Genomic DNA, 11,774 nt, shown 5'->3' with positions numbered 1-11,774 from the left:
CACCTCTGATTATCCGGGCCTTACCGTAATACTGTCGTACAAAAAAAAGCGCCGTTACGCATGAATCCGTTCGACGCCAAAAAGCCGTTTTTTCACGAACAGGACTTCTTTGAGACAAACGACTGGTGCGAGACGTTCGAAGAGGAGGACGACGACGTCAAGCGGCGCTCTCGTCGACCCGAATCGTCTTCTCGCCCGTCTCTCCCTCTCAGTCCCGATTCGTCGCTTCAACGTCAACACGAGAAGCTCTCGAACCTTCGTCGTCAACTCGAATTCCAGCACGACGAGCAGAAACGTCAATTGGACGCGTTTCAGGCGAACATCGAGAAGCAACTCGTCGAAGCGCGTCGATTTCAGCTCGTCCACAGTCCCGCCGCCGCGTTCTCGTCGACGCCCAATCGGAGGGCATCCACGTCGCCAAAAATCGACGTCGGGCGGAGCGGCAATACGCCCGCTATGATCGCGAGAGCGAAAGCCGTACTACAGGAACATGGAGGTCTGTTAGCCACGCCCACGCAGGACACAGCAACGTCCCCGGCTACGCTGCCTAGTTCCGGCTTTCAACCGCGGTATATTAATTAATTAATTAATTAAATACGCGATTTATTATTTTTATTTGCCTCGATTCGATCATCTTCTCCGTAGGGAGCGCGTGACGTTGGTCGAGAAACATCGGAAGCACATCGAAGACTTGAAAGAATATTACGAGAGCGAGATCGAAGATTTGAATGCGGCTCTCGAGAAGACGCGCGTCGAGGCGAACGAACACGGGCAGGAGATTGTCGAGAAGCTGAGAGACGAATTGGAAGGAGTCAAGTTGTCGAACGAACTGCTTCACCAGAAATTGACTCAAGTGGAACGAAGCAGTTCCATGTATGAAAGGTGAGTAAGTCGAACGGGAGTGGGGCTCGAATTGTTTTTTTTTTCGTATTGAAAGATGTATTGTGTAGGGCTGTTGAAGAGCTGAAAGGCAACGTTTCTTTTCTAGAGCAAAAACTTGTGAATTTATATAATTATTTTAGAAATTTTCTGATTTTACTTGTCGCTTTTCTTTTTTCGTAGGAGCGAGTGGGCGACGAGTTGAGTTCGTCTGAAAGTGCTGTTCGTCAGCTTCAGCGTGACGTGGAACAGCTGGAAAAGGACAAGCGAGCAAAGGAGGACTTGATTGACAGGATGAAGAGCGATCTGACAGAACGTCAAGGAGCTAAGGCAATCAATCAATCAATGAATTGATAACACAAAAAAAGAATCGCGTGTCCTTGCAGAGATTGCAACGGTTGAGATGGACAGAACGACCGGACGACGTCCTCGCAATCATCCGAGACGTAAGTCGAGAGGTAGATGAGTCCACCCACCCTATCATTTGCACTCCGAAATCCAGGAATGCAAGGATTTCAATGAAGCCGTTCGACTCGCTGAGGTAAAGTGTATATTACACCCCTCTGAGTCTGTAGAAATTCTATTCTCTTCCTTTTCCTACAGACGATTCTCTGCAAGAAGAGAGATAAAGAAAACCGCGACGAAGACGACGACGGCCTCGTCTCTCACCAGCTGACTACCTTGCAAAGCATTCGAGACGATTTCTCCAAAGCGGCAACCGCTCTCGAACAATGCCTGCAACCGCGAGGCGTTCACCTCCGTCGCAATAAACAGCGCAACGAGGACTCGTCGCAATCGCTTGGGTACGTGCACGACGACCGGAACATTCGCTCCACTTCAATTGACATTCGAAGATATCAAGCGAAGCACGTGCAGCGTTCTGATGTCGGGCTCAACGACGTGGCTCGACGAAAGTGGCTGCAGCCCAGCGAAGACAACGTCTTCTATTATACGCCCGAAAAGAAGCGCGAATCGTCTTCGCCCGTCATGAAAGCGCATAGCGAGTATTTCGACGTCGATCGAGGAACGATCGACGCTCTGGCTGCTGTGAAATCGGGTGATGTCGTCGGAATGGGAGCTTGGGAGGAGAAGGGGATCGGCGTTGCGCGAAACAAAACGGCGGCGAGACGAAGCGAGAGGTCGACGCAGCAGCAAAGGATCGTCAAGTTGGAGCAGAGGCTTGCTGATCTGAACGCAGACAAAAATCAGGCTAGAGAAAACGTTTCTGCGTCTCTCTCTCTCTCTTTTACCGTTTTGTTTTTCTTCTTGCGTCCTTTAGATTGAGCATCTTTTGTCTCGATTTTCGTCGCGGGGAAAGCCGCTTCGTCAAGCTAAAGAAGAAAAGGTGCGTACCTCTTTGGTGAATGGCGTAATTTGACCTCTCCCTTTTTCGATTGCCGTTGCAGTCTTCATTAGAAGGTCATCTGGAAAGAACGTTCGCTGAAATTGGCTCCACCCGAATGGCTCTCCGTAAACTGAACGCACTGAAAATTAGTTAGAAAAATAGAAAACCGAAAAGACAACAAAAGGTAGCAATAGTGATCATTAAATACATGAGGTACCGGTTTAATAGAAGGCGTCTTCAGAAGAATTGTATCCCTTATTGGTAAACGTCGTAGAGCTCGTCGGCTCCTTCGCGGTGAATTCATACACTTGCGATCTTCCGCTCAGTTTACCCTCCTTTTTAAGTCGGGCGCAGACGTAGAGTGTGAGAAAGATGACGAAAAGAATCAGGAGAGCGCCAGATACCGATACGAGAATAATTCCCGGCGTTGACTTGATGATACCGGCGAAGGAAACAGAACACGCTGGGCAAGACGGCTTTCCTTCACAGTTGAACGTTGAAATTTGGCTCTCAAGAGCCGTAATATTCGCTTTGGCTCGCACATTCTCAGAAAACAACTTGTTGTTGTCGGAACGAATTTGAAAATTCTCGTTTTCCATTCTGGCAAGCTTCTCCTGAAGTTCCACATAAGTCACTGTCGTTGTTGGCGTTTGGTCAGAGGCTGTAGCGGAAACGTGTCCACTGACTGTCGTAGGTTGATCTTTTGCCGAAGGCGTTACGCTTGGCGGAGTTGATCGCGAAGCCAACTGCGTCTTACACGACGTCCAATCAACCAGCACTCTCGCCTTCGCTTGGTCACAGTTAGTTAGCTGGCCGGCTAGACTAGTCACGTTGCTTTGAAGCGTCGTCTTTTCTTTGACGAGTTGATCCGACAGTACTTGAGTGCGATTGACGCGAGCTTGAAGATCCGCAGCTACATTTCTCTGCTGAGCCAACTGCTGATTGACGGTCGTCAAATTCGCTTTGAGTTGGGCGATCAAAGCGACGCTTTCGGTAGGACACGGTGATGGCGTGAGAGGATCGGTTGACGGAGTTTCTGTAGTTATTAGTACTGGAGAAGGAGTAGTAGGGGAGTCCTGCGTGGTCGGTGGCATAGTTGTCGTTGGGAAATTTGTAGTAGGCGAGTCTGTTGTCGGAGAGCTAGACGTAGCAGGAACGATTGTGCTCAAAATTTGAGCTTGACATGTTTCCAGCTTTGTCGTTGCGTTAGTCAGAGACGAGTTGACAGTTCTCAACTATTAGAGAAGCTATAAACCGATCAGAAAATAGGACATTGTTTGCACCTGCTCTTGAACGTCCGACAGTGACTTTCGCAAGAGAACCTTGTCTGCTTCAAGAGAACTTGAATTCATTCGACAAGCGTTGAGCTGTTGAGAAAGCCAGACATCGCTAATCAATTGAGAGGAAAGAAAGAGTGCAGTGAATACTCGCCTTTCTGTTCACTTGATCTAAGTCCCTGCTTGATGCATTCAAACTGCTTTTGAGAATTTCTCCGTTTGCCCGTAATTGATCCAACTACAATGCCAAACGGCGTCACTAATCAGGGCGTTCCGTTCATCGCGTCGCTTACCTGCTTCTGCAGGTTCGTAACATTCTTATTCAGTTGAACCACAGTCAAATTCAAAGCATTTCTTTCCATTGCGGTCATATTACAAGAAGACTGCAAATCCTTCAATGCTCGTTTGGTCAAATTGGCTGCAGCCTAGAACCAAATGTTAAAGTTTATAGTAAATTTCACGTCTTCACTGACCATTTCCAGAGCCAATTTCTCCTGAAGTTCTCCAACTACCAAATTTGCTTCACTGTTATTCCGCCTCGCCTCGAGCAAAGTCAAGTTCAAAGCCAATTTTTCAGCAGTGCAATTGCCCAACCGTGAACAGCAACTGGCGTCGGAAACAGCAGACGCTGTCGTAGGTAAAAGCGTAGTTACAGGTCCATCAGTAGTTGTCATTGCAGCAGTAGTGGCCTTCGGTACAGCCGTAGTAGATGCAGACGTCGTTATCAGAGGAGGTTTGGAGGTGGAAGCAGTGGTTGCGACAGGAGTTATCGTCATAGTCGGATTCTCTGACGGTGACTTCGTTGTTTCACATTCAGACTCTTTCTTCTTCAAAACGCACTGGTGAGATTTCACGTCACTGCAGAACTTCGTCGAAAAGAAGGCGTTCTGGGGAACGTCTTTGAAGTCGGTATTGAGCCGAATGATTTCCGATAAAGTGAGATTGTGAATAAGCGCTTGTTCCTAAAAAAATAGAAATCAGCTCTCTTCCAAAAAAGACCTAAAATCAATCTTACTTCAATCGTCATATTCCTTTCATACCAAAAGCGATCGCCGCTACGAATACGAAAGAAGTTTTTCAAGAGCAAACTATAGATATAGAAGAGAAGCCACGGCTGGAACAGAACAATCAAAAGGTCACTTAATCCTACGTTTCAAAGAATGAGCCCAAGTCGCTGCCGTTGACGTGCTTTTCAGCCAATCCACCAACCCACATGTCAACGTCATCCACGCTGACGTACAAGTCGGATAATTTCTTCACCACCTCATCGTCGTTAGAAAAATCCAAAAAGTTTCCTAGTCCTACACAAATACCCCAAAGTTCGAAGGCAATTTGTTTATGAAACTGCGGAGTTATACTTGGTAAGCCAAGTTTCTGTCTGGCAACGTTGTAGTCGGGCAAGCCGTGATCTCTTCCCCGTTGAATGTTCATCGAAGCCAAGTCGAGTCCGTCGCGTCGACCAACAGGAAACAAAACGTTTCTCATGTCGTCAATCATCTATATTTCACTTCACTCCGTTCTTTGATCGCCGGTAACACACAGTCCTACCTTCGTGTCTACAGCCTGTGCCGGCTGATAGATGAATCCGCGAAGAAGTGGATCAATGCCACCTTCGCGAATGACTCGTTCCGGAGCGAAGTACGAGTCTCGAAGAGGCAGATGACCCTCGGGTAAGACAGTCCAATTCCGATCGAACCTCCACAAATGGCTATTCACCTGACTGTGACCATACCTAAACGATTGAATTAATAAAAGACCAAGGTCTGGACGCCGAGAAATCTGCTCACCTAAATGCCGCCGTGGCAAACGCGTTGCCCACATCGGGATTGACAGTTGGATTGTAGCCGTCGTAAGGCGGCACATCATGACCTATAAGAGCCGGCAAGAATTCTCTAAACGTAATCGCTTGCAGCTCGGCTATGACAAATCGACGCGCGGCGGCAAATATCTCCCCATCAGATGCCTAAAGAAAAGATTCTTTCTCTTTACGGCGGTTCTCGTGCCGACCGCGCGAGCGGCCCTTCGCTCTTACGCCGGGATGCGTCTTTATGTATTCGTCGCATTGGCGATTGTGCTCGCGAACGAAGAGCGAGTGCAAGGCGATGAGACCGGGCTGAACGTTCGATCGAGTGTCGCCGGCGGCAAGAAGCTTCTCTCGGGGTCGACCGAGGGGATTATCGTTGGGAAGACCCATTGTGTTGTACTAGAAAAAATATAATATAGACTCCTCTCTCTCTCTCTCTGCGAGTCTTACCGGTATGATTCCGCCGTTTTCTAAAATCATTTTGCCGTCTTTCATCGTTCTCAGTTTGTCATTGATGACCGGACCTAAGCCGTAGACCATCGAAGCGTCGATGATAGACGTCAGCTTGTTGATCTGCTCGCGCGGATTTCCCGAATGACGACCGGTACAAATTCTGAAGAGAATTTCCGTCAAAGGATTTTATGTCAAACGGACTCGTGTACCGATCGTGAGTGGAACGAACAAACGGTAAGTTTTGATTGCCGGTTGCGGAAGGATCAAAATGAACGTCACCCTAAATAACACATCGTAGCCGCGATTTTTGCATGAAAACGTTTCGGTTTACATTTGGTACGCTGATGGGAAGCCAGACGTCATTTTTCACGGTTTCAAATTCGAATCGAGGTAACGGACTTGAAAAGTCGGTGTCGTGAGCCAAAAACTGTCCAAACTGTCCAAGCATATCGTTGACATTTCGCTTTGAGTAGACCTGGTTCGGCTAAATGGAACAATCAATGGAGAGCATCAATGGAGAGTCTCCCATGCATGCGCACCGCAAACAACAGCGTAGTAATACATAATATGTACTATAAAGCAAACACTTATGTAAGCTAGCTGTGTAATTAAGGCGAACGCTTTTAGGCTCTGTAATACAAAGTACAGCAACTAGTCTGGTACGCAGCTATACGGCAGTACGCTTGGTCAAGGTGCTACGTCCGGTTCTATAACGGGCAAGTCAAATTGATACGCAAACAGTCCAACGAAAACGCTACGTAGCTAGACTATTCGACTCGTCCTAACCAATGGGCTATGATAAAAGCTTCTAAAATGCGCGATATCATGCCGGGCAGAACCCTGACAATACTGCATGGAAACCTTTGAACGGTACTGTAGTCATACCTGTTGAAACAGCGCATTGCTGATCACTCTGGCCGGTGGTCTTGTGCTCCCGGCGCCCGCGAATTCGTTCGGGAAAGGACACATTCCCGGTGTGTGTCTAAGACGATCGCTTTCGGTAAATAGTTCGCTTGCTGCTCGATCTCACCAGTACCGTTGTTTGACGGTGCACTGAGTCGCCGGTGCCGCTATTTTGTCGCTGTACACCGAAGCGAAGTCGCGATGCAACAGCTGATTCAACGATCCCCATTTGGTATTCGCCAAATTGTTCGACTTTCCATCAAGACGTCTAAAACAGAAATATTCATTTGGCCTATCAAACAAGCGCAGTAAATGAGAACTGATAAAACACCATTTTGTCGAATCTAGAACTAGAAGCGTGAGGAAGGGACCCCCTTACGAAAATAGTATAAACCAGGAAATGGAATAAAAGAAAAGTCGAAATGGGAGCATCAAATGTTACCTTTCCGGCGTTGAAGCAAACTTGACGCTGCAATCGTCGTCGTCGCTGCTGTAGCTATCAGACGGCTGCTCTCGAACAAATAACCAAGCTGTCGCCGTCGACTTCAGTCCGGATCCAATTGAAGCCGGTTCAACAGCAACGGTGTAGTCAAGAGACAACGCCTGGGCGCGATCCGCGTAGAGAGCGACGAAACCAATTGATCGACCGTCACTGCCAATCCACGCCGTAGCATTGGGAGGCTAAAAAACGAACCAGCAATCAAAGCAGATACCGAAGAGCTTAATACGTACCACTTTAGAGATGCCGGTCACCTTGAGCCGAGGGCAATAGTCCAAAGTATGAAATGCAATGGAACGATTGCTATAAACAAATGATCGTCAACTACATTGCCTTGGTGTATACACTCGATTTGCGCAGTGACCTATTTTTTGCTGCGACGGGCGCAATAGCTCGCAGGCGCGTATTGGGTCTCACGGACGTGTACTTCACCCAAACATTCAATCGCGGCCATTCGACGTCAACGTCGACCAAGTCGCCAATCGCACTTCCAATGCCAAAATGAGCTTCGATTTCATTCTGGCCCATAAAATGAGCTCCGGAACCGATTTCCTGGGTCTTAATAGAATCCAAAATCATAATTATTATTATATCCCATATTTTTCTAGCTCGAACCTGAACCCATCCGTCTTTTGTCGTCACTTTGACGCGAGCGTGAAGGCTGTCGCAGAGTTTGTGCTGCTGTCCCGGACAGCTAATTTTCACCGCGGATTAGACTAATTAAACAATCCCATTTTTTTGTTTCTCTACCGGTGCACGGCTTTCACGCGTATCCAGTTGTTTTTGTTTCCGCCCAAGTTTTCGTACAGCGACGCTTTTCCTAAATTGTGACACACCACGACGTCCTCGTCGCCATCCACTGCAATGAGAAATGGAGGCTTGATCACAAAAAGCAGTGTTTTCTCCTCTTACAGTCAAAATCAAATTTCATCAATCCACGGCCATCGCGCGTGTTGTTAATTCCCATTTGTGTAGCCACCTTCCAAAATAAAAAGAAACAAGTAGAGAAATGCGTCGAGCATTTTGTTTTGTATCTGTACATCGACTGTGCTCAGATTCATTGCGGGGCCCCTATTCATCCACAATATTGCTGGATCGGTTGCAAATGCATCGTCCGTTGTAGTCGACGTGCTATCAAAGCCTAACAATAACGTGAAGACTACTGCGGAAATAAGTATTGTAGTTGTAGTACCGTTTGTCATGAAGAAATCCACATATTTGTCGTTGTTGAAATCGATCATCGTCGCGCCCCAGCCCCAATAGCCGTTCCGCACTTTAGCCTTTATAGGAAAAGCAAGAAAATGTTCATCCCAACCCCTTAGAATTCAATTCTACCACTCACAACGTCTGTGGAGTCGATGAAGTGGCGAATGCCGCGACCCTCGTTGGCATTGGTGAAGAGAGAATTTCCGTTGTCGCCAAACGAGCAGCCCAACACCTCGCACTTGTTCTCGTCGTCCTGATGGACGCCCGTCGAAAACCAGTCCATATGCTGGTCGGCATTCCAATCGCCAATTGCATGACCCATGGCATCCTGAGAGGAAAAACAGTGCAAGATAGACAAACGTTTCTGTACGCATAATCGCGTACAACGTGTCGAGTGATTCCGCAAGCTTCGGTGCATCTTGTGAACGTGTTGTTGCCATTGTTCCAGAACATCTGCGAATCGCCGTAGTCGGCCGTCACAGCCAAATCCGGCCAACCGTCTTCATCGAAGTCCTAGACCGACGAACGGAAGCTCGTCTAGTCTATCCATCCGGACGGAAGAATCTCACCGTAAATGAGCTGCAGAAGGTGAATATGCCGCCCGCTTGAGGATTGCCTTTCTTTAGCCAATCCATTCCAACGCCAACTAACTCTGTCACGTCTTCGAAGTATCTGCCCTCCCCCCACGCAAAAACCGTCCTCATTTCAAAGACCACGAGACTCGCTTATTACCCTGGTTTCTCGCTGCCTAAATTGCGGAAAAGTCGCGAAGAGGAATCCTACAAATAGGAAAACGTTCAGACCCCTTTAGCCGCAGGCCTTTTCAATGCTTGCCTGATTGGACGTCAAGAGGCGCCACTCGGTCGTGTACAAATCCGGATAGCCGTCTCGATCGTAATCGCCCACATTCGGCGTCATTCCAGCCAGCGGACGATTGTCCTCGCGACTCCCTGACACGTTTCGTTCAATCGCTTCCTCAGTAAAACGGCCGCCCTACAGGGATGATTGTGATGCAATCTAAAATTACAATGAGGTCGTCTACCTGATTAATATAGAGAAAGTGTCTCTTATCGCCAATCGACGTCACATATAAATCCAAATCGCCGTCGGCGTCAAAATCGGCCCACACAGCACCACTGCCATTCTTTTTCGGACCCACATTTGCTTCTTCAGTCACGTCCGTAAAAGTGCGATCACCTTGAAAATAACGTTTATGGAACGAACCAAACATGCCGTCCAGTAGACTTTAGGGATATAACACACTACTAGGATACACACTACAAAAGATTGTTCTGGCCTCGTTTGGTGAACAATTCCACTAAGATTACAATGGACACTTTCAATGGACACTTTCAATTGACAATTAGGGAGGGGGACTTTTATTATTCGCGAAATCTTAAACAAACGAGAGAGGGGTATAACACAAAACACTGGAGAGCATTTCACTATACATACTCCTCACCATTATTCCTATATAACCGACTTTGCGCGTGGTGCACAGTAAAAAATATATCTGCATCGCCATCGGCGTCGTAGTCGCCGATCGCCGCCCCAGCCGGTATCAGTTCGGGTACGCAGAACTCCCCTTTCAGACGGATATTCTTTGACGAATTAGAGACGGGAATGGTGAAATCGAAATAGCAGTGAGGTCGCGCCGGAATGTCGAGTCTATAGTGGTGTGTGAAGCCAGCGCTTTCAGCGATGTCCTTGAAGCCTTCGGTTCGATTCGATGAGGAGGAGGCCAACTCCGCTATTGACGGATACTCGATGCACGTTTCGGGTATCCAGTCGACGATTTCGTCGTCGTGCACGACGTCGAGCGAGACGAGAGAGACTTTTGTCGTGTAGTTCGCTCCCTGATCGTCGACGCGAAATTCGATCGTTTCGCCCGTCCATTTGAGCTCGTAGCGATTGTCTGTGGCTAGCGGATAGCTTTGGAGAGCATGAACGGACGACGGAGCAATGCACGCGACGAGAAATGCAGCTAAGACGGCGAACGGCATCGGTCGCAAGCGAGAGCGAGACGTCGCCTGGTACGAGGTAGCGCACGTGAGACTCACGCGAGCCATCTCGAGCCATCACGCGAGCCATCGTCACATATGCATATATTTATTGGCTTCGTATCTTGAGAATTGACGTTATGAGCCAAAACAAACCAAACACGTGTGTGAACCGTACCATCAAAACAACACCAAAGGGGTCCAGCCTTTCATCATCAACTCCTGTCAATCCAAAGGACTACCAGTTGCCTTTTGACAGTCGGACTGAAAAAAGAGAACGCCAAAAAGACGATCCTTATCCGTCCAGACGTTGCTCAATCTAAATCCTACGGCCTCCATTTCAGCTGAAAAGGACGATATGTCGAATTTGTGCGAGTACTCAGCAATGATGTACTCGTCGCGAGCAAACTGGGAAGATCAATGAGTATTGATACAAACAAAAAAGACCTCACGTTGAACGTGTGCCCACGTATCGTCACTGTCTGTTCAACATTCGAACACAGCCGAACTTCAATGCGATGGCGTTTAGCATCGTAAGGCGCGTCTGAAAAAGAGAAACCTGCCCAACGCGGAAACGCCCATCACCGGTTCCCAGTACAGTGAGTAAATTGTTCCAAGTCAAAGTCGGCTCCTAGTTCGCGATTGATTCGCGCGAGGATGTTCGTCGTAAAGGCGGCCGTCACGTTCCGCGAATCGTTATAGGCGCGAAATATGATGTCCGTGTCGGCTTTTTGAAGATCGACGCCCATCAGAGCGCCGCCTTCGTTGCCGGCTAGCTTGCGAAAGCGTCGCAGAAGCGGCAACCGATCGTGCGGCTCGAAATTTCCGATCGTCGAACCGGGAAAATAGACGACTCGACGACGGGCGTGAGACGGAAGATCGCGGGGGAGATCGACGTCGTTCGTGAAGTCGGCACACATGGGGAAAACACGAACCTTGGGAAGATCTTTACGAAGGATCGTCGTGCTCCGCGACAGCGCGTCGTCGGAGATTTCGATGGGAACGTAGGCGGCGGGAGTGCGAAGAGCCCCGAGGAGCAGCTTCGTTTTCGTTCCGGCGCCGCTGCCCGGTTCGATTATGACGGCGTCCGGTCCGATTGCGGTTGCCATCTCGTCGCACGACGCTTCCATGATCGCCATTTCGGTGCGAGTGAGATAGTACTCGTCGAGCTCGCATATCTGTTCAAAAAGAAGAGAGCCGTCGTCGTCGTAGAGATACTTGGGATGGAGCGTCTTTTGGGGTTGGGAGAGACCGTCGACGACGTCGTCGAGAAACGATTGGTCGACGTTGTTGCTTTCCATGTTCGTCGTTGAGTAGCAGCTGACGAAAGAATGGGGTGACCCATCAAATCTAATTAGAAGTAGAATTGATTATGACCGGTTGTATTGTACTACATGTATGGACGAAG

General features: G+C 48.4%; 3 protein-coding genes across 5 annotated transcripts; 1 reads left to right on the top strand and 2 right to left on the bottom strand.

The window, feature by feature from the left end:
* The first annotated feature begins 29 nt into the window (after positions 1 to 29).
* On the top strand, positions 30 to 2,438 carry LOC136185790 (M-phase phosphoprotein 9-like). 2 transcript variants are annotated; one of them, XM_065972969.1, is made up of 10 exons: positions 30 to 569; positions 646 to 882; positions 951 to 999; positions 1,063 to 1,209; positions 1,266 to 1,325; positions 1,382 to 1,420; positions 1,483 to 1,682; positions 1,734 to 2,088; positions 2,159 to 2,224; positions 2,286 to 2,438. In XM_065972969.1, the coding sequence occupies exons 1-10, from the start codon at positions 61 to 63 to the stop codon at positions 2,376 to 2,378; spliced, it is 1,755 nt and encodes a 584-aa protein (XP_065829041.1). In that variant the 5' UTR covers positions 30 to 60; the 3' UTR covers positions 2,379 to 2,438. The 2 variants fall into 2 exon arrangements, with proteins under 2 accessions (XP_065829041.1, XP_065829040.1); XM_065972968.1 differs by having other exon boundaries at positions 1,483 to 2,088.
* LOC136185784 (uncharacterized) lies at positions 1,148 to 10,437 on the bottom strand. 2 transcript variants are annotated; one of them, XR_010669615.1, is made up of 34 exons: positions 9,829 to 10,437; positions 9,409 to 9,563; positions 9,201 to 9,359; positions 9,099 to 9,145; positions 8,936 to 9,038; positions 8,751 to 8,879; positions 8,503 to 8,694; positions 8,353 to 8,440; positions 8,201 to 8,301; positions 8,073 to 8,139; positions 7,911 to 8,019; positions 7,776 to 7,854; positions 7,525 to 7,718; positions 7,394 to 7,463; positions 7,104 to 7,342; positions 6,795 to 6,929; positions 6,644 to 6,740; positions 6,090 to 6,242; positions 5,968 to 6,038; positions 5,756 to 5,918; positions 5,534 to 5,704; positions 5,289 to 5,464; positions 5,050 to 5,233; positions 4,860 to 4,998; positions 4,652 to 4,802; positions 4,517 to 4,589; positions 3,975 to 4,463; positions 3,795 to 3,926; positions 3,656 to 3,739; positions 3,508 to 3,591; positions 2,442 to 3,459; positions 2,130 to 2,363; positions 1,549 to 2,067; positions 1,148 to 1,490 (listed from the first exon to the last, which is right to left on the bottom strand). XR_010669615.1 is itself a non-coding variant. In XM_065972961.1 (31 exons), exons 1-31 carry the CDS (start codon positions 10,433 to 10,435, stop codon positions 2,446 to 2,448), a joined length of 5,655 nt encoding a protein of 1,884 aa, XP_065829033.1. In that variant the 5' UTR covers positions 10,436 to 10,437; the 3' UTR covers positions 2,356 to 2,445. The 2 variants fall into 2 exon arrangements, 1 of the variants encoding a protein (XP_065829033.1); XM_065972961.1 differs by lacking the exons at positions 1,148 to 1,490; positions 1,549 to 2,067 and having other exon boundaries at positions 2,356 to 3,459.
* Positions 10,438 to 10,459: 22 nt separating this feature from the next.
* On the bottom strand, positions 10,460 to 11,730 carry LOC136185796 (histidine N-alpha-methyltransferase-like). The gene is made up of 3 exons (XM_065972977.1): positions 10,965 to 11,730; positions 10,819 to 10,910; positions 10,460 to 10,774 (listed from the first exon to the last, which is right to left on the bottom strand). The coding sequence occupies exons 1-3, from the start codon at positions 11,665 to 11,667 to the stop codon at positions 10,592 to 10,594; spliced, it is 978 nt and encodes a 325-aa protein (XP_065829049.1). The 5' UTR covers positions 11,668 to 11,730; the 3' UTR covers positions 10,460 to 10,591.
* Between the last annotated feature and the right edge of the window lie 44 nt (positions 11,731 to 11,774).

Source organism: Oscarella lobularis, chromosome 4 (assembly GCF_947507565.1).
Source record: "Oscarella lobularis chromosome 4, ooOscLobu1.1, whole genome shotgun sequence".
Classification (NCBI taxonomy): domain Eukaryota; kingdom Metazoa; phylum Porifera; class Homoscleromorpha; order Homosclerophorida; family Oscarellidae; genus Oscarella; species Oscarella lobularis.
This window is presented reverse-complemented; position numbering and strand designations above follow the sequence as displayed.

Bases quoted from the DNA above. Each gene is read 5' to 3' on its own strand.
- LOC136185784 (XM_065972961.1), bottom strand. From the start codon at position 10,435: ATGGCTCGCGTGAGTCTCACGTGCGCTACCTCGTACCAGGCGACGTCT. The intron at 8,302-8,352 runs GTACTACAACTA...CGTTATTGTTAG, and splicing joins GGATTTCTTCATGACAAACG to GCTTTGATAGCACGTCGACT. The intron at 7,719-7,775 runs GTTCGAGCTAGA...GATTCTATTAAG, and splicing joins CAAAAGACGGATGGGTTCAG to ACCCAGGAAATCGGTTCCGG.
- LOC136185790 (XM_065972968.1), top strand. From the start codon at position 61: ATGAATCCGTTCGACGCCAAAAAGCCGTTTTTTCACGAACAGGACTTC. The intron at 1,326-1,381 runs GTAAGTCGAGAG...TCCGAAATCCAG, and splicing joins TCCTCGCAATCATCCGAGAC to GAATGCAAGGATTTCAATGA. The intron at 2,225-2,285 runs GTGCGTACCTCT...TTGCCGTTGCAG, and splicing joins GTCAAGCTAAAGAAGAAAAG to TCTTCATTAGAAGGTCATCT.
- LOC136185796 (XM_065972977.1), bottom strand. From the start codon at position 11,667: ATGGAAAGCAACAACGTCGACCAATCGTTTCTCGACGACGTCGTCGAC. The intron at 10,911-10,964 runs GTACTGGGAACC...TCTCTTTTTCAG, and splicing joins CTTGGAACAATTTACTCACT to ACGCGCCTTACGATGCTAAA. The intron at 10,775-10,818 runs GTGAGGTCTTTT...TGATCTTCCCAG, and splicing joins TACGTGGGCACACGTTCAAC to TTTGCTCGCGACGAGTACAT.